The sequence below is a fragment of the Lasiodiplodia theobromae genome (assembly GCF_012971845.1).
Source record: "Lasiodiplodia theobromae strain AM2As chromosome Unknown scaffold_62, whole genome shotgun sequence".
In the NCBI taxonomy this organism is placed as follows: domain Eukaryota; kingdom Fungi; phylum Ascomycota; class Dothideomycetes; order Botryosphaeriales; family Botryosphaeriaceae; genus Lasiodiplodia; species Lasiodiplodia theobromae.
In genome coordinates, this window is record NW_023336544.1 from 1,842 (window position 1) to 20,198 (window position 18,357).

An 18,357-nucleotide genomic window follows, 5' to 3' on the forward strand; every position below is an offset into this window, starting at 1 on the left:
TACATATGTATAAAATGGCGTTAGGTATTTAGGTCCTGCTGGTCAGGTGTTTGAATGAAAAGTCTCCATTGACCTGTTTTTTCCCTCCACCCACATGAAGCTGTTTATCGTGCTATCACAAGGTTAATCAATTTGTACAACCACCGGAACCTCCCTTGGTCGCAAGGATGAGAAGCAGGCTACCCGTAGGAAGTAGCGCAATCAGAGAGCTTGAATTGAGGCTGGCTTAAGACTAACTTGCGGTCGGTCCGTTCGGATCTACAAAAGGGCCACCCGGGATTGCCTAATCTGGTAATAGTTCAACCACGCACGTCCAGATTTAAGCAGCCACCAACGGGCCGTCACGTACCCGTAGCCCCCATCATCCTTCGTTCCTCCTACAATATGGGCCGGACCGATCTTATTGGATGCTGTCGACCATGCTTTTTTCTTTTAGGACACGGCACGTTTGTGCGAACACGCCGGTAAAGGACCGATGCTTCGAAATTTGGCGAGACTGTCTTTCGGCGGCGAGGCACCCAGCTGTCACTGATACATGGAACCTGAGGATTAGAATACATGCTGTTGTATCTGATAAAGGTGTGCGCCTGTTGGGGTACCGCCGCGTGGATGTCGGAGATGCATTCGGGGCGGACGATAAGCCTGAAATCATCTCTACCATGGATCATCAGCAGAATGGTGGATGACCCTATCAGTAATAACAAGTAAATTTCTATCCCCCAGTCAGGAATCACAATTCTTGCTTACCTGAAACCAACCTCTAATGGCGCTCTCAAAGCTCACCCTCACTCTTCCCAGTGCCCTCCTACCGGCAGGCACCACTATTGCCTAATAGACAAACTCAGGCAGTGGCACCAGCCCGGACACCGAAGCTAACCCCACGAAGAAGTGAGGCCGGGAATCGGACCGAACTGCAGCATGGTACTGGTTCAACACAAGTCTCGAATGAGACTCGCCGTACCCGCCGCGGTACCCCAACTTCACCACACTCTACTACAACAACTGCACATGGGTCCACGCGTGCGGGCGACACGACACCGCATTGACCGGGCCATCCCGGCTTTCTTGGAGATGCAGGAGGAGGAGGAGGAGTCGTGCAACGCGGTCCGCCGACAGATCCACCTGCGCCGTGCCTGATGCAGGTCGAATGCGCCAACTGTCCCAACGGCAGCGGCCATCGCGCCGACAGCACCTCTCGACGAATAACGTTGAAGCCAGTGCTAGCTGCTTCCTGCGCGCCCCAGCTCGACACCCACGGTAACAAGACCCCTGTTCGGCCATGGGCGGGTGCAACGGCTGGTTTCCCGTCGGCAGCAGCGGAGGTTCGGTCCGGGGCTATCCGTGCTTTGATGAGGGTAGGGTGGACGGGCTGCAAGAGAACTTTGGTTGTCTGCAGGAGACGTTGAAGCGCTGGTTCGCTGGGTAGGAAGAGCAGAGCCGGATCAGGGCGTACGACTGCCGGGGAATGAGAACGTCTGCTTGGGAAGACAAGCATTCATAATGTCGAATCTTGTAGTTGGTGCTCTGGGGGGGAGTCGAGCTGTAGCTGCGTCGCTTGTGATCAACTAGACCATGGCTGCGAGATGATTACGGGGCCTTGACTTGGGATTCGATGTGAAATTTCGACTTGTAGAAACACTTCCAATTTGAAAGACTCTTATGAAGGACCTGCCTCTCTCTGGTCTTGGGTTGTATCGCGATTTCTCGTGTATACCGAGTTCGCAGAGTTAAGGGGCGCAGACGGCTGAACAGCGCGACCGGTGGAGTACCATCCTTGGCGTGCTCCCACGCCACCATTCACTACCAGCCCCCTTTCCCTCGGAAACTCAAGGCCACATCTATGAGCATCGAGCATGCTGACGCTCTCCTCAGCGACTGGAGGGGCATCGCCAGGTCCTCGAACAACATCCAGCTCAAAGCCGCCTGAGCAGTGATGCTTACACACCGCTCATCGTCCCCCCAAAGACACATGCGTTCGATCGTGCAGGCTACTATACCACGCTGCATCCATCTGAGACTGGTCACACCGTCTGCATGCGCGCCAGGCGCGCGGCTGTGGCCGGCGGCAACTGCGCTCGGTATGAGGCAAAGTCTTACAACAAGACATTGACAAGCCGTCGTGGCAGCATGGGGGTGGTCTCACATGCATGAGCGGCATCTCGTCCGGAGTGGAACGAACCGCCGGGAATAGGACGGAAAGGCGAGAAAAGCGTCGGTCCACGGCATGTTGAGACCTGGTTCGCATTACTCTTGGATGTCTTGTAGGGTGGGTCGAGGTGCTTGCGATCGGCAAAGAAGAGTTGCTGCTGAAGCTTGTCGTAGACAAGCTTGTCTTCTGGGGTTTTGACAGTGTGATGGTACCATGAAAAGTTTCGTGAGTCAATGCTGTGCCATCATGCTAGACGCGATGGCGTTTGGAAAAGTGATAGGTCATATTGCGAGAGGATGTCGTTTTCTCGTCCATAGTGTTGCTTTTCTCAGCGGCACGCGCGTGCGTCTAGATATCAACGAGAGCGAACGAGACGTTTCGACTACGGCGGGAAGCTCGAATCCCCCTACGACGGCAATGGCAGGCCTGTCTTTACGCACACTTCAGAAGAAAGGTTGATGTCGCACGAAAAGTCGGCAGTTGCCGCAGATGGGAGTACAAAGATGCATCGACCAGGGTCTGGAGAGCCTCCCTTACTCACCTCGACCAGAACCAGGAATCTCCACTCCAAGCAATATTCGTCACAGATTTCTGCAGCCGGACAGAAAGAAGCAACCATCAGCAGATCGTCAATGAATCCCCATCAAGGGGCCATCTCGAGCCGGCTTGTCTCAGCAAGGGCGTCCAGATTGTTCCCTGCCGACTAGACACCTAGCCACCTGCGAAGAGGAAATTAACAATACGGAAGGAATCGGGGAAACGGACTCCGCGGGGAAACTGGACCCCCTTGAGAGACGTGCACTGAGCGGAAGCAGCGGTGTGGCTGCGAATGCGGAGGCGGGACTGGGCGGCAGAGCGCACACACTCACTTCAGCGTAGCGGCTGCATTACCGCCCGCGCCTTTTCCAGATTATTCTGACACTCCGTCCATAGCTCGACGTATGAATCGCTCGCAGTACGATTACGGTATGCTGGTTGGATGCCCCCTCATTATCCAAAAGCGGGTAGATACGTCTGATCACACATGGCCGCCATCGGCGCCGCACCGCGATCAATGACAACGCATTCGGCTGCGCCTCTGTGAAGGAACAAAGTTTTGGGCCCTTCATCCATGTCCCTGCTGCATCCCGGTCCTGTTTTCCATTCCCTCTGGGGGATTGGCCGGCAGTGCGATGCGATTAGCGGGAGTACAATGGACTGTGTTACGGCAGGCGTGCAGATCAGATACACAAGTCAGACGCGCTCGATGAGGCAAGGCGGATTCAGCGCCCTGTAGGGCATAGAGCCCCTGAAGAAAGGGTGGCGGCGCTGGCGTGAAGAAAGGGTGAACAGCATTCCTGAGGCAAGCGACAAAGCCGGGGCACGGCGATTGGGCGGTGCCTGGATTGTCTGAAACCGAACGGCTGGAATCTACTCGCAACCGAGCAGATCTCCGGCCGTTATGTCTTTCATTGTGAGGCTGACGCAAGGGCGGAGAGGAGTAGTCGTAGGGCTTGGCGTGAAGAATAGCTTGGCACCAGGACTAACTGCACCTTGGTCGTCGACTTGGGACGAGATCAAGCCTCTCCACCAGCGAGGGCGTGTGTTTGCGCGCAGGATTGGTGGCAAAGGCGACGGCATCCTCAGCCCGCAGCCTCCCAGCACTGCAGCTGAGGGCGGCAAGGAAGAAACACTGATGCGCCCACAGCAACACCATCGACTCCCGCGCGCTTTCAGTGTCATTTCCGGCCAATCTGAGTGCAGCACAAAGGCCGCGTCATTCTGCAAGATAAGATTTCGTACGATCAGAGGCGCAGTGCAGTTCCCAAGCCGCCTGGAACTCAGTGACTGCGGATCGGCATGGCCAGGACTGTTTGCTGTAGCGCGGAGCGCCAAGCTGGCAGCGGACAAGCAGATCGAGCCCTGAAATCCCTATTCCTGGAAGTCCGGCAGGCGGGCAAGGGGCGCCAGGTAGAGATGATTGGCATGTTCCGGACAGACAGCAGACGCGGGAGCGATAGCGTGAGCAGGATTAGGATGGCGCAGCCAGTGCTGACTACGCGCAAAACAACAATAGCGCTTCCCAGCCAGTTTACTGCGGGCGCCTACTCTCAGTCATCCGGCTGGCTGGTGGCGTGGAGTAGTCTTAGGTGGGCACACGCGGGCGAAGCCAGGCCATGCCGTCGATCCGGCAAATGGCGCCATGCAGGGCGCTGCATTCCTTCACGGGAGGACAAAGACGCGGCACACGATGGAGGAGGGCTGGACGCACGCGGAGGCAAAGGGATGGGTGTGGTGCGCAAGGTGTGCGTCCCCGGGCGGGGGAGCAATCTTGCCGTAAACGAAGGGGAGATGAGGCTTGCTCGGGTAGTCGGGGCTCCTTCTTGCTAGGTACTGGAGCCGGAGGGCCCTGCTATTTGGCCACGGGGGCCGCCGCTGGGCCAAGAGCGGCTGCGCGATATTCGAGACGGCGCGAAGACGTCAAGCGTTCCGCGCTCAGCGGCCAAGTAATTGCGCTCAGTGGCCGGTGCTCCGCTTCGCCCGCGAGTCTTGGACGCTGCCTCTGGCGCCGCCAAGGGCCGCAGAATGGCTGGGCGAGTCGGGACAAGCATCTGGCAGTGGTGCGACAAGCCGGCAGACGGGTGCGCGACGCAGGGCGCTTGCGAGCACGTTCTGGCGTGGCTTTTTGGCGCTGAGTCGTGCCGGGCGGCGGCGACTTGCACGACAGGCGCGGTGAGGGCGCTGGCGAGGGAGAGGAGGCCGCGGGGCCGGGCGGGCGAGGGCGAGATGTCGTGGGCTGGAGACCTCTTGGGCTGATACGGGCGCGTGGGCGAATGGGCGCGATGCAGGCTGCGACGTGCCGGCGGAGCGACACGCTAGGCAAGTTGCAAGAATGCCAAGAGCCATGGCGCCCACGGGTGCATGGGTGCGGCCACTTCTCGTAATGCAAAGCGACGCAACGCGCGCAGAAGGGGGCTGTGCTGCCCGTCGGCGCCCGAATGGATAATTAGCCGGCGCCTGCTCCAGCTGCGCTGCTTGGTCCGACGCTGCGCCAACGCCCCCAGCTGTGCCGAGAAGCAGCGGACCAAGTCCTCCCCGCCTGACCCGGCACGCCTAGAAATCTCAAAACGCCCGCACGCCCCAGCCCTCAGTCCTCCTCTCCCAAGCCCGGCGTGCAACGGCACGAGACTCTTAACCCCCAGATTTCCGCTGTGTCCAAGAGCGCGACGAGCGCCCGCCCTTAGCAACCCCCTCACCGCTGCAGTTTCTTTGCTCTTTTTTTCGAGCGCTCAACCACGCGCTCTGTGCTTCCGCCAAGCCAAGACTCGAGACGCCCACTCAACACCAACGCGCGCTCTTGGCCATGTCGGCCATCGCTGAGAATCCCTCTGCGGCGCCCGCTGCCGCGCCCGCGCAGACCGCGAGCACTCCCCAGCAGCAGCCGCAGCAGCCCGTCGCCCAGGCACAGACGCCTGTCCAGCAGCAGGCGCCCGCAACGCCCACCACCGCCGGCGGCGGCGACTCGCTCACCTGCCAGTGGCAGAACTGCGGCGAGCGCCTGAGCACCGCGGAGCTCCTCTACGTGAGTCCCCAGCGCGCCTGCGCCTGCGCCCGGCCGGCAAGCTAACTGCGTCCAGGACCACGTCTGCGAGCGTCACGTTGGTCGCAAGAGCACCAACAATCTCAACTTGACTTGTCAGTGGGGCAACTGCCGCACCACGACCGTCAAGCGTGACCACATCACCTCGCACATCCGCGTCCACGTCCCGCTGAAGCCGCACAAGTGCGACTTCTGCGGCAAGGCCTTCAAGCGCCCGCAGGATCTCAAGAAGCACGTGAAGACGCACGCCGACGACTCAGTCCTTCTGCGCTCGCCCGAACCCAACCGCGGCAACCCTCACGGAAGTGCCGGAGGCGGCTATCCCGGCCAGGCTGGAAAGCGTAAGTCTATCTCTCGCTGCGATGTTCTAGAAGCACCGTGACCGCCTCCCCTCTCCGTTTTTCAGTTCTAATACGTCTGGCAGATGTCGCTGACTTGCAGGCGCTTGCTGGAGCAGCGAGCGGCTTCTACCAGGATGGCATGGGTGCCAACTCTGCTTATGGCCACCCCGGTGCCGCTGCTGGCGGTGCCTTCTATGGCGGCTCGCAGACCAACTCGGCCTATGGCCCCGTCTACTATGCCGTCAACCACCAGACCCTGCAGAGCGACTACGAGGTCCGTAAGAAGGCCACTTTCGACGCCCTGAATGAGTTTTTCGGCAGCGTCAAGCGCCGCGAGATCGACCCTACCACGTACTACGACGTTGGCCAGCGCCTCATGGGCATCCAGGGCCAGCTCCCGCTCCTGGCTGGCTACGGCGGTCCTGAGTACCATGCTGCGCCTGCCATGGTCTCTCCCACCGGTCACGGTCCAAGTCCGTCGCACCAGTACTCTCTCCCAATGCCTAGCATGCCTAACCTCAGGACTAAGAGCGACCTGATCGACGTTGATCAGGTGCTGGAGCAGCTCCAGTCGACCATCTACGAGAACCCTAAGCAGGCTGCGGCCGCTGGCGTCGCGCAGCCGGGTGCTCACTACCTCCATTCTGGCTTCAACTACCGCTCGAGCAACTCGCCACCGGGCACTCACGCTCAGCAGCCCCAGTCGTCCCACGCCACCACGCTTGCGCCCCTTTCTGCGCCGGCAACTGAGACTCCTGCCCTGACTCCGGCGTCGAGCGTCATGTCGTACACGTCGGGCCAGTCCCCCGGCTCTGTTCACTCTGGTCAGACCATCTCGCCCGTGTCGCGCCCTAACATCTCGATGTACCCGACTCTCCCCTCTGTCAGCGCCATGTCAGACATCGCAGGCAGCTATCCGGCGACCAGCAACGCTCCTAACCTTGCTCCCTTCGACTCTGATGGTCGCAGGAGGTGGTCGGGCAACCAGCTGCAGAAGTCCCGCCCGTCGCGCGACGAGGATGCGATGGACATGTCGGACAACGACTCTACTCCTAGCGCGTCGCGCCGCAACTCGGTCGACCGCGATGGTCTCCGCAAGGATGTTCACAAGCTCGCCATCCAGTCGCCTCCTCCGCTTGATCCGTCGCTCCGCTCTCCTGGTGAGCACTCCGAGGCTGCCTCGGAGCACCAGTCTGAGCAGGGCGCTTCGGAGCAGGACAACGAGGCATGGGTACAGAACATGCGCATGATCGAGGAGCTGCGGGCATTCATCAAGGTGAAGCTCGAGCGCGGCGAGTACGAAGACGAGCACTCTGCGGAAGTCAAGCAAGAGGGCGCGGAAGAACGCGGCGGCTCTGCCATGTCGGAGGAGGAGCGCAGTTTGTATCCGGTCCTACGAGCTGTGCAAGACAGCGAGTAAGGACGCTGTTGCTCAAAAGTTTACGTGTATTATGATGCTCAGGTACGGAACGGAACTGCATTCCCTTTTCCTTAGTTCTCGTGGATGAGATTTGTGGACTCCAAGCTACGGCTGGAGCAGAGGCGATGCAGACAGGAGCCTCGTTCATTCTTGTTTTCCTTTGTATTTCTTTTCTTCGGAGTCAAACCAGGAGTGGACGGAACTGGGTGGAGTGGAGTAACTCTGCAGGCGCCTCTTACGGACAGGCTTGTGTCGAGGCGGCTTTGATTTTTTTGCTTGGCTTCTGCTTCGCGACTGCTGCAGTCTTGATGATACGTGCTAGTTAGGTATCTATGGCAAAGTCATATTGTTCTACCATGATGGGTCTGGTGACTGTCTGGGATCGATGATCCTGTGAGCTGATGCCGAGAGTTCCGCTGAAGGAAGATGCTGGCGGGGGGAGAGGCTTGGCCGAGGTTGACATCATCAGCGGCAAGCGAGGTGCGGGCGCGGACGTGAGCTGATGGCCGCGCCGCACCCCACACCGACGCCCAGACTTTGCTCGCGGTGCTTCTCTGACCACAAGTTTATCGTAACTGCCGCGCCCTCCGATCTGCCGATCTACGAACGTGACCTCTATCGCTATCAAGCCTCGCGACTGGCCCAAGCATTTGCGCACAGGAAGCCAGCGAGTCAAAGGCGACATCGGTCCCAATTTTTTAGGCCTTTCGCTTCTTGCCTCCGTTGGGGAAGTCCGCCGGCACGCTCTCCGACGAATCTCCAGATCCTGCTTCACAGAACGCATCACCCGCCTGCAAGCCGTTTCACAAGGCCGCCAACTCATCAACTCACATTCGACACGTTCCTTGCTGACTGTGCACCGCTGCGGTTAACGTTTGCCTGGCGCCTGCAGCTCCCAATATCACCACTCGCCAAGCGGCAAAACCGTGCGCGTACGCGGTCATCTACTCGGCCAGCGACATCGCTGCCAGCTCCGACGTCACAGCCAGAACAAGCTCTAGGAACAGCAGAACTCTAGCCGGAGCTTAATTTCCCACACCTCTCCACCGTCTGTCTGTGCCGCGGGCAAAGCGTTGCTTCTTCCTGACGACGAGATCAGCCGAGAGTTGGCACGTTAGGTTTCGAGGAGATTTGGTCTTCCCAGAGCATTTTCTTTTGTATTTTCTTTTCCTGCTGTTGTTGTACGACTATTTTCCATATTTACCCTTCACCATTTCGCTTGCCGTAAGCCCGGGGAAGGGAGCCTTACGGACAACCCTGTCGTGTTTAGGGCATCGGCAACTATCCGCGGTTCTTCGAACGATAAACCTCGTTCGATCTGCGTAAGAAGGGGAAAAACATAAACGTTCCAATAGCAGAAAAACAAGAACAGCCAGAGCAAGGATGTGGGGACGCGGAGGCGCCGGTAACATCCAGCAGGCCGTCGAGGCCAGCAAGCAACGAGCACCGGAGGTGAGTCCCAAACGCCTCGGCTTTCCTCATGCGGTCTTCCATTTTTCTATTCTCGTCTTGTCTGTTTTTTTTTCTGTGCGGCCCTTGTACCCAGTTCTGGGACTCGGCCTGCGTGGCTGTGTGACGTTGGTGTGCGCTGTCAGACGACGAGCCGAGACCCGTGCCTAGCTATTGCCTACGTTTCTGTTGCGTCAGCCTCTTCTGGGGGTCGACTAGTGATGTATTGGCATGTTAGTGCACGCGGTGGTGTGTCGGACAGTGCTACGAGCGTGGAGGGACGTGGACGGTGACTTGACGCCGGCGGGACGTCAGAGCTCTACATCTGTACCCAGCTCTGCGTACTGAGCACAGTCGAGTTACCTCTTCCGTCCAACATGGGCGTACAAGAAAGTTGCACACACACGAACACACGCCCTAACCGCAGTCCACCCCGTCAGCTCGCTCCCCTCCCCAACTCCCACCCAATCACTTCCCTTCCTTCTCCCCGAACACACCAACCAACTAACCCAATCAATCCACCCTCCCGCAGACCCAAGACCTCGAAGCCGCCAACCCACCCATCTCGCCGGACGACACCACCACGGCTCACTCGCCGCCTCCGCAAGAATACGCCCACATGGGCCGCGGCGGCGCGGGCAACTACTACTCGCCCAGCACCCTGACGACGACGGGCACCTTCGTCAACGACGCCGGCGCCAGCACCACCAACCCCGCCGCTTCGACCGCCGAGCCGCCGCCCGCCCCGCTCTCCAACCTCGACTCCAGCTCCAACTGGTGGAACACGGCGTCGGCGCCCCGTCCCCAAAACACCACCGGTGATGGTGGTCAGCAGCAACAGCAACAGCAAGCCACGACCGTCGAGACGCCCGTCGCCCGCACCGGCCGTGGTGGCGCTGGCAACTACGTCTGGGGCTCCGACGTGAGCGAGCGCCGCGCTGAGCAGATCAGGCGCGAGTGGGGAGAGCTGCGTGAGCGCGAGCGCGGCGTCAAGCAGAAGGTGGCAGAGGTCGTCGAGAGCGCGCTGCCCCCGCCGCCGGCGGCGTTTTTGGGGAGCAGTGGCGCCGGCAGTGGCGCCAAGTAGGTGGTTGTTGTAGTGGTTCGTGGAGGCAGTGCTGGGTGGTTGACTCAGTTGAGGGCTGAGGGTGGAGTAGAAGTGGTTGGTGTTTTGGGTTGAGGTTGGATTAAGGCTTGGAGAACGTGAGGGGAGGTGTTAGTTGGTGTTGGCGTTTTGTATGTTGATCATTGATATCTCTCTCTCCGGGGATGACATGTTGGGGGACTGGCACATGATAGGGCCATAGTGCCTGGTTTGAAGGCGGGGTTGTGCTGGCCACATAGATTCACACACGATCACTCAACTGGGTCGCAGTATTCATTCAGATTGATGTTTTTGATTTCTCCGTCGACATGGGAGTCAACATCCACATCATCCGTGCGCTTTTTTTTTCCTCTACTCCATTCCAGCCAGACCGTTTTTATTTCCCTTTTCATTTTTCCCACCACAAAGCTCCACACATGTCCATCGCTCAAACCCAAATCCCAATCCGGTCTCCCCTCATGAAACTCGAGCATGTCGTATCGGCCATGCGTGTCTTGCAGCGTCGTTGCAGCACGTCTTGGGGTATGTGCAAGAAAGAAAAAAGACGGGCAGCACGTTTACTGCTCGGTCTGGAAGTAGTTGAGGAGGATGTTGCGCTCCTGGGACTCCTCACCCCAGTCCTTGACGACGACGCAAGAGCAGTTGACGACCTTGCGGGCGTTACCCTCACGGTCGATCTGGCCTGTAATAGACGGTCAGCAACTACGTAGTACGGAAACGCGACCACCAAAGTCGCAGGCGGGGCCAAAACGTACAGAGACCGGCCCACTCGCCGAGCTGCTTGCCATCGGGGACCTTGATGAGAGGGATCTTGTGCTCGGAGCAGAGGGCGACGACGAGCTTCTTGTAGGCCTCCTCCTCGCACGCCTCGTTCAGGACACACATGTGAGCCTGGCGGCGGTCAAGGGCCTTGGAGGCCTCGCGCAGACCGCGGGCAAGGCCGTCGTGGATGAGGGCCAGCTTCAGGACACCCTTGAGGGCATCGAGAACCGACATCTGGCCAGAGGAGGCATCGGCCGAAACCTCGACCTCCTGCTGCTCAACGGGGGAAGTGGGCTCTTCTCCGTCCGACTGTTATTCGACGTGCGTTAGCATTGCTGCGTAATGGAAGAAATTTGTCGTGGTCACTTCATGGTGTGAGAGAAGACGACGACGACGTGTCGGTGACAAGGCTGAGGCTCAGGACGAGATAGTTGGTAGGTGGGAGGGGCTATAGGTGAGGTAGTCGACAGCCTCATTGGGAGGCTGGCGCGAGACGTGGGACTTCCTTACCATTGTGATAAGTTGGTGTGTGAGATGTCGGGTGTTCCTCGAAGAGATGCGACGGAGACTTGTGGGTTGTCGTTCGTTTGGTGGGTTGCGGACGGTCGAAAAGTTTCCCGATGGTCGATTTTGCGGATCCAGCTCAATGTGCCGTGAAGCGAGTCGGCCCGGGTCTTGGCAGCCAGCGGAGGTCTCGCACTCGCACGTGATTATACTCCACCACACACCCACCCGTATTGCGCCATGACCACAAGCTGATGGCACGCCTTACTGTGACCTCACTGCTCGATCCAATATATCGATTTGTTATATTGCTGTGACTGTCGCAATGCACGAGGAAAAAAAGCAATTTCAACGCTGCCATTCAATCGCAGCTGTTGGATTTCCTGTGTCAACGACACATCACCCAAGAACCATCCCCTCCCGCGCCTTGCCGCTATTCCAAATCCCGTGCCAATGGAAAGGAAATTATTGAACCGAGAAAAGCAAATGGCCGTCCCAACTGTGTCTTGTCGCCTTGTGCTAACTCCACCACGCTCCACTCAACGAAGCCTTACAATCCACCACGAAAAATACTTCTAATACTTGAAAAGAAAGCAGGCTGGTTTTGAGCGGTGACGGATTCGATACGTCAGAGCGCTATGCTTGAGAAGGGAAAGAAATACCGAGCCGCTGAACGCTATCATAGGAAGCAACCAAAGGAAAAGGAGCAAATGAAAACTTTCCGGGGGTAGTATTGAGATAATTTTCGCTCCCAAACGCCGATTGAAAAGACACAAATGAGACGTAAGCGTCGCTGTACAGGGGCGTCGGCGCCCGAGTCAAGGGTATGGTACGGTAATAGAAAATATCCGGGAAACAGAAGTGGTAAAGGAAAGGTGGCGCAGTGCTGGTAAAAAATTAAACGATATAAAGGGTGGTGGCGTGGGGACTCTGGCGGATTGGGCTGTTACATGACCACGCAGCAGCAAGCGCTCTTCTTGGGCTTTCCCTCTTCCTTGTCTCCAGGATCGGGGAGCCTGATAGCTTCCGGCTTGGGGCTGTGCTGGGCCGTAACGGTAGTAGTAATATGGGGTACAACGGGCGAAGATGCAACGTTGGGAGTAATCTTGTATCCTGCGTGCTCCGTGTTGGCGGTCTGAGGTCTGCCATTCTGCTCGACCTTCTCCGAGGAATTCAAAGGCCAGTCGGAGCTCGGCTCTTCTGCCCTCTGTGCCTCGACCTTCCTTTCTTCCTGCTTGTCCTCGTGCTTCTCCTCGGGCCTTGATTCGATATCCTGCACCTCCAGTGACTGGAACTGCTCTGCCTCGGGATCCTGAAGTACCGGGGACATGGAGCCAGTAGAACGGCGATGTTGCGAAAAGTCGTACTCGTTGAGCAGCTTGAAATCCTTGTCGTAGATATTCCCAACCTTTCCATCTTTCTCCCACTGCTCCTGTGCAATACGCTTTGCGTGAGTTGGAAGCATCTGTTGCTCCGGAGGCAACCTGGGGTCCGGCTTGTACATGGTCGCAATCCAAGGCGCCTCTCCCTCGGGGCGAGCCGTCGTCGGGCGTGAGGCAGTGCGTGGCCGGCCATTGTTGTTGGTGCCCGAGTTCGTCCTCGACTTGGTTTGCGAGCCAGTGCGTGGCTTGCTCTGCGTCCTCTTCCCCGAGGCTGGCGTTTTGTTCGTAGGCATCTTGGCCTTGTTCGGAGATCCATTTTTCGGTGAAACCTTCTTCGAATTGACGTCTCCATCATTCGAGCTTGCTTGGTCAGACGCATCATCCAGAAGCACCTGGCTTCCGATGCTGCCGCCCCTCCTCCTCCGGTAAGCAATGCCATCAGGTCCCGGCGTGGCACCCAGCACCTGGCTTCCGCTCCGGCTGCGCGGCAGCGGGGCTTCTCTCTCAACGGCTTCCGCGGGGATCGGGGCCGCGGTGTGCTTGGGGATAGGGATCCTCGAAGTGCCAGGCCTTGGGGGATCCTTCTTGGCGGAATGGTTTTCTCTCTCGTCAGGATAGCGCCAGTCGGTCACAACATTAGAGTGGCGGTGCTCGTCCGGCTCTTCCTCCGCAGGAATTGGGGATACCATGCGCGTCTTCGGCTCGTCGCCAGAGAAATGATTCAGGCCATCTCTGCTAGTAGACGTGTCTCCTCTCTTACGAGAAGTAGCCCTCGACCTGCTGCTATCTCTGCTCGTGGACCTCCCGCCGTTGCGAGGAATGAACCCTGCCTCTTCCAGCTCGTGGCGCTCAATCTGCGCGAGCTTGTCGCGGTGGATCCAGTACGACTGGTCGCGCTCGATATCGTCCTGCTCGTTCGAGTGTACGCCGTTGGGGGCCTTCCGCCTATCACCGTTCTTCTGCATGTCGAGCAAACTATCCGCCTCACTCTGCCCACTCGGCTTTCTGGCTAGGGCGTCAACGCGGTTGGCGACAAGGTGATGTTCAGCATACCCTGACTTGCCAGACCGTGCTGAGTCAAACGTATTGGTACGGAGCTGGGTGGGTCGCGTGTAGCCGTTAGGTTGGCCGTTCAGCGGTTGGCGGGGGGAATAAGTCTTCCCGGCGAGATCGTTAGAAATGTAGTGATCGAAGGTCACGTTCTGGTGGGACCTATGACGTTAGTGCGACTAGTAGGAACGAGGCAGAGGCATGCTCAAGGGGACCCTGAGCAAGCTAGTGCAACAAACACGCAGGGCTGGCGATCGAGACGCACCTCAGGGCTTATGGGGACGGCGAAGTCCCACGAGCTGCGTTCGCCATGCGCGGAGGCGGGAGGAGTGATGGTAGTGACGGTCTGCGCGTGGGAGACCATCGCCATGCGAGAGGTCGGGGGGCCGCTCTGCGGTGGCGGGCGCGTGGCAAGAGAGGGAGTGGGTGGAGGGTGTTGAGGGGGTGCAGCAGGCGCAAAGGGCGACAGGGATGCAGGTTCGTCGGCGGCGCAGGAGGAAGCAGAGCCCACTTAGGCGGTCACGCTATGCGTCTCTGGTGAAGGCAACAGGCACCGCTGTGCTCGGGGAGGCTAGAGAGACAGCGGGACGGGCGAGGATGGCTGAGGGCGGCGCATCGGCTCGGGGGGGCAGCACAGCGAAATTGCAGCTGAGGCGGGCTCAGCGGCGGATATGAGTTCCAGATGACGTCCGGAACGTGCGCGCGTCGGACCGAGGGGGCTGGTGCGGGCTCTGCAGACAGCGCAGGGCTGAGGCTCGCAGTCGCAGGCAGGCGAGGAGCAGCGAGCGGAGGACAATGGCGGCGTTCAAGCTGCAGCGCAGCGCGAGGCGGCGGGCTTGTTATTGGGAAGCATCATGCCTGGCCGGGCGTCCGCAGGCCACTCACACCCCTGCCCGTCCCTCTAACGCCCGACGGCGGGGCCCGCAAGCGAGACGTGCGAGCGCATAACGGCCAGCTATTGGCGACCACGGCGCTTTTAATTTCTCTTTTTCTTCGTTTTGCTGTGGTGTCTTTTCACCAGGGGCTGCACCACGCTCGCCGCGCTGCAGACTATCGGCCGTTGTGCTCAGTGACAGGCGCCTCTACCCAACAAGCGCCGCCCGAGGTGTTGATGGCGCGGCCCACGGCGGGCTGCGTGATCCGCCGGGGATCGTCGCCGTCGCGCCGCTCGCACCAGAGCGTGCGCCAAATGCGTGCAGTCGAGACCAGCGACTGGCTGGCGCCGCTCAGGCCTCGCTCAGCCGCTGGTACTGCCTTCCCTGCCGGCCCGCCCACATCGCGTCTTCACCGTCTCTCCGCCAACCCACAACACGTCACCTGCTCGTCTGCCTGACCGCAGCGGCCGTGCGGCGCCGCAGAGCTGGCCGTTTTATCGTGCGGCGCGGTGGCGGGGGCATCCCTCAACCGCTGCCGCTGCCTTTTTATATCTCGTTTGCATGAACGCGCCACGCCGAATGGTCTGTGGGTTTGGCGCCTGAAAAAGACCCTCGCACGCCCTGATCAAGCAGACTGCCGCGCACTTCCGACCGCAGCAGCCTTACACGAGCACTGGTGCAGGACTACGCCTCACCATCCACGCTGAAATGTCCGTCGCATTCACCGCTAATCAGTCGCCAACCTCACCGCGCTTGGAGATCAGGAGGAGATAACCGGGGCCGCCTGCTTCTATTCTGATTTCCAGAAAACGACCCGGGACCGTGCCTCCATGCATGCGGCCAACCCCTCTCAGGCGTGCGCGCGCCAGACTCACTTGCGACACTTGCTCCACAGCCGCGCTTCGCGAGTTTGTGGCGAAGCCGTTCCGAAACTTAGCCACTGATGCAATCAAGTCAATTGCCTTTGGCGCCGAAAGTGGGGTGTCTCAGACACCTCGTGGTGTCCGCGGGGAACATGGCGGTAACCTGGAGGAGCCGCCTCTCTGACGCAGCGTGTCGAACCACTTCCCGGTCTGTGGTGCAAGCGTTTCCACCTATGGTACTGTGCTGGCCGACGATCCGTGGTCATGAGCGGGGTTGGCATGGTGAATTGCCACAGAACACTTCAGCGGCAATGCTGCTCCAGGGCCACGGGAAGGTGCCTGCAGTGCGGCTTATCTGTCCCAACCCATGTTGTTTTAAGCTCAGGACGGCATGGAACCTAACCTCCACCATTCCTTTGGGAACAGCTAATTTCAGCTGGCCCGGGTTGCGCACGTGTGGACGGTGCCATCATGTCCCAGTGGAGAATGCTGTAGTGTTGTTTTCTTGAGGAGAAGCACACCAAGAAACACGCTGGCGCACCCTATACCGCACATGAAACGTGGTTCAGGGAAGGTAGACGTTGGCACACTTTCGAGTGCGCAGCATGGCGGGCTGAGAAGGTCCTAACATACCATTCTCTCAGACACTGATATATCGCAAAGGGCTCTCAAAAGCAGATCATGCCCACGCAGCACAACACCAATGCTACCATCGTCACGCCCGAACCAAGTTGTAGCAATTGCACGAAATCCGTTGCTCGGAGATTTCTTTCCATTTACGGTAGCAGCAATTCCCCCAACACTTCTCTACTGTCACATTGTGGAGAATTGATGCAGTTTGGAGGCGCTCTACCACTTATCACTGAATGGAGTGGTTTATCCTTCCAAGCTTCTCCTATTAGACTTATGAGGCGCACTGACTTATAATAAGATGGATAACCCAGCGGGAACTCAGTTTATACGAACGTGCTATCTGTAGATGATATCTATATGATCGACAGCACTCGTTCGCACTGCGCAAACAGTGCCACGCTTTAAGGCTGACTTTAGCGTTGAACCCGACCCGGCCTTATCTACAGGATATCGTCTCCTCCGCGTATCTAGTCGATCGGATGTCTGAGCTCAGGCGCCCTGCTCCACAAAAAAACAAGGGAAAGGTGCCAAAAAGTAGTCCGAGGCATGTGTGATAGCAATCATGTGTGGGCTATCTACTAGCTCCCGGTTCTTGTCTAGAGGCTTACCCATATAGAAATAGTCTAACAGTGAATAGGCAAGTAGCTGCTAGCAGGACACTAACGGCCTTCCCTACTTTGATAGGGCTAAAGAACCATCAAATCCTTGTGCCTCTCAAGAAACGCCTTGACACACTCGACAAATCTATCCAACTCACTCTTGGGCGTACCCAAGATCAATGCAATCATGCCACGCCTCGTAATCCAGAAGCCCTCCTCCATCATCTCCATCCAGAAGATGTCCTTGAGATCATCTCTTTCCTCCACCTCATCGATCCGCACGATATCCCTGACGCCCGCGTCCGTAATGTGCAGACTAATCACAGTGCCCACGCCGGTAAACGTCGCCTTAGTGCCCACCGTCACATCCCTCAGCTTCCGCAAGAACGCCTCTCCAACCCCCTTGAACTCGTCGGCCACCTCCTCCGTAAACACCTCCGTCATGCCCACCAGCCCGGCCCTCATGGCCAGCGAATTGTTGTTGAACGTGCCGCTCTGCGCCAGCGCGCCCTCCCTGGTCGGGTCGAAGACGGCCATGACGTCCTCCCTGCCGCCGAAGGCGCCAAACGCCAGCCCGCCGCCCAGCCACTTACCAAAGGTGGTGAGATCCGGGTCGAGCCCGTCGACGGCGCCCTGCAAGCCGCGGCGGCCCATCCGGCTCGTCATAACCTCGTCGAGCACGAAGACGGCGCCCACCTCGCGCGCCGCCGCGCGCACCGCGAGCAGGAACTCCTTCGTCGCCGGGATGCACCCGCCGGCGCCCTGCATCGCTTCGACCAGCACCGCTGCAACTCCATCCCCGTCGTCAAGAATCACCTTCCGCGCGCCCGCAACGTCGTTGTACGGCGCAACGACCCAGTCATCGACGTCGACGTTGTTGGCCGCGACGCCGTGCGCGAACGACAGCACGCCGCCGTGGTAGCCGCCACGGAAGACGACGACGCGGCGACGTTTAGTGAAAGCACGCGCGGCGCCCAGCGCGTGCAGGTTCGCCTCGGTGCCCGAGTTGCAGAAGCGCAGGCGCGCCAGGCCGAAGCGCGCGCAGATGCGTTGAGCGAACGCCGCTTCGGCGCGCGTCTGCGCGCCTAGGTTGAGGCCCGTCTGCTGCAGCGTGGTCGTGATGGCTGCGACGAGCGTCGGGTGCGAGTGCCCGTAGAGGGCGGCGGTGAATTCGCCGACGAAGTCGGTGTAGCTGGTTTGAGGAAGGGGTTAGTAAGTTGGTTTTCGAAAGGGGTTAGGAGGGTTGGAATGGGAAAGAGGTAAGGGTGCTTGGTGGAAATGATGTGCGTACGTATGCCCGTCTTCGGAGAAGACTTGGTAGCCATGGCCGCGGGCCATGCTGACGGGGAAGGGCGCGGTGTGCAGGACGCTACGGGTGTTGCCGCCTGGCATGCTTCGAGAAGCATCTTGGTGGATTTGCAGGGATGTAGGGTTGCGTTCGAGGAAGCGTGCTTGCGCTGCCTGGAGGACGGCGGCGGCTTTGGGGTCCAATACTGGCTCGACTGACGCAACCATGTTTAATGAAGGTTTCGATGATTCACGAAAGAGATTGATGAAGAAGAGAAAGATGGTTTATGTGTTGTGATATGTATGATATGTACGCGGGTGATTAAGCCGATATCGTGGGGTTCAGTTTCCATTAGACGGC

General features: G+C 58.9%; 5 protein-coding genes across 5 annotated transcripts; 2 read left to right on the plus strand and 3 right to left on the minus strand.

Annotated features, from left to right (window-relative positions):
• Window positions 1-5,492: 5,492 nt before the first annotated feature.
• On the plus strand, window positions 5,493-7,490 carry LTHEOB_12359 (Ph-response transcription factor; the record flags this gene model as incomplete). The annotated part of the gene is made up of 3 exons (XM_035509217.1): window positions 5,493-5,711; window positions 5,767-6,070; window positions 6,154-7,490. The coding sequence occupies 3 exons, from the start codon at window positions 5,493-5,495 to the stop codon at window positions 7,488-7,490; spliced, it is 1,860 nt and encodes a 619-aa protein (XP_035364628.1).
• Window positions 7,491-8,873: 1,383 nt separating this feature from the next.
• On the plus strand, window positions 8,874-10,023 carry LTHEOB_12360 (uncharacterized protein; the record flags this gene model as incomplete). The annotated part of the gene is made up of 2 exons (XM_035509219.1): window positions 8,874-8,942; window positions 9,472-10,023. 2 exons carry the CDS (start codon window positions 8,874-8,876, stop codon window positions 10,021-10,023), a joined length of 621 nt encoding a protein of 206 aa, XP_035364629.1.
• A 575-nt stretch (window positions 10,024-10,598) lies between these two features.
• LTHEOB_12361 (40s ribosomal protein s12) lies at window positions 10,599-11,316 on the minus strand (the record flags this gene model as incomplete). Its single annotated transcript, XM_035509220.1, has 3 exons — window positions 10,599-10,723; window positions 10,797-11,112; window positions 11,314-11,316. 3 exons carry the CDS (start codon window positions 11,314-11,316, stop codon window positions 10,599-10,601), a joined length of 444 nt encoding a protein of 147 aa, XP_035364630.1.
• Window positions 11,317-12,253: 937 nt separating this feature from the next.
• LTHEOB_12362 (DNA-directed rna polymerase ii subunit rpb1 protein) lies at window positions 12,254-14,103 on the minus strand (the record flags this gene model as incomplete). Its single annotated transcript, XM_035509221.1, has 3 exons — window positions 12,254-13,694; window positions 13,743-13,891; window positions 14,005-14,103. 3 exons carry the CDS (start codon window positions 14,101-14,103, stop codon window positions 12,254-12,256), a joined length of 1,689 nt encoding a protein of 562 aa, XP_035364631.1.
• Window positions 14,104-16,796: 2,693 nt separating this feature from the next.
• On the minus strand, window positions 16,797-18,224 carry LTHEOB_12363 (Aminotransferase; the record flags this gene model as incomplete). Its single annotated transcript, XM_035509222.1, has 2 exons — window positions 16,797-17,901; window positions 18,001-18,224. The coding sequence occupies 2 exons, from the start codon at window positions 18,222-18,224 to the stop codon at window positions 16,797-16,799; spliced, it is 1,329 nt and encodes a 442-aa protein (XP_035364632.1).
• Window positions 18,225-18,357: the final 133 nt, after the last annotated feature.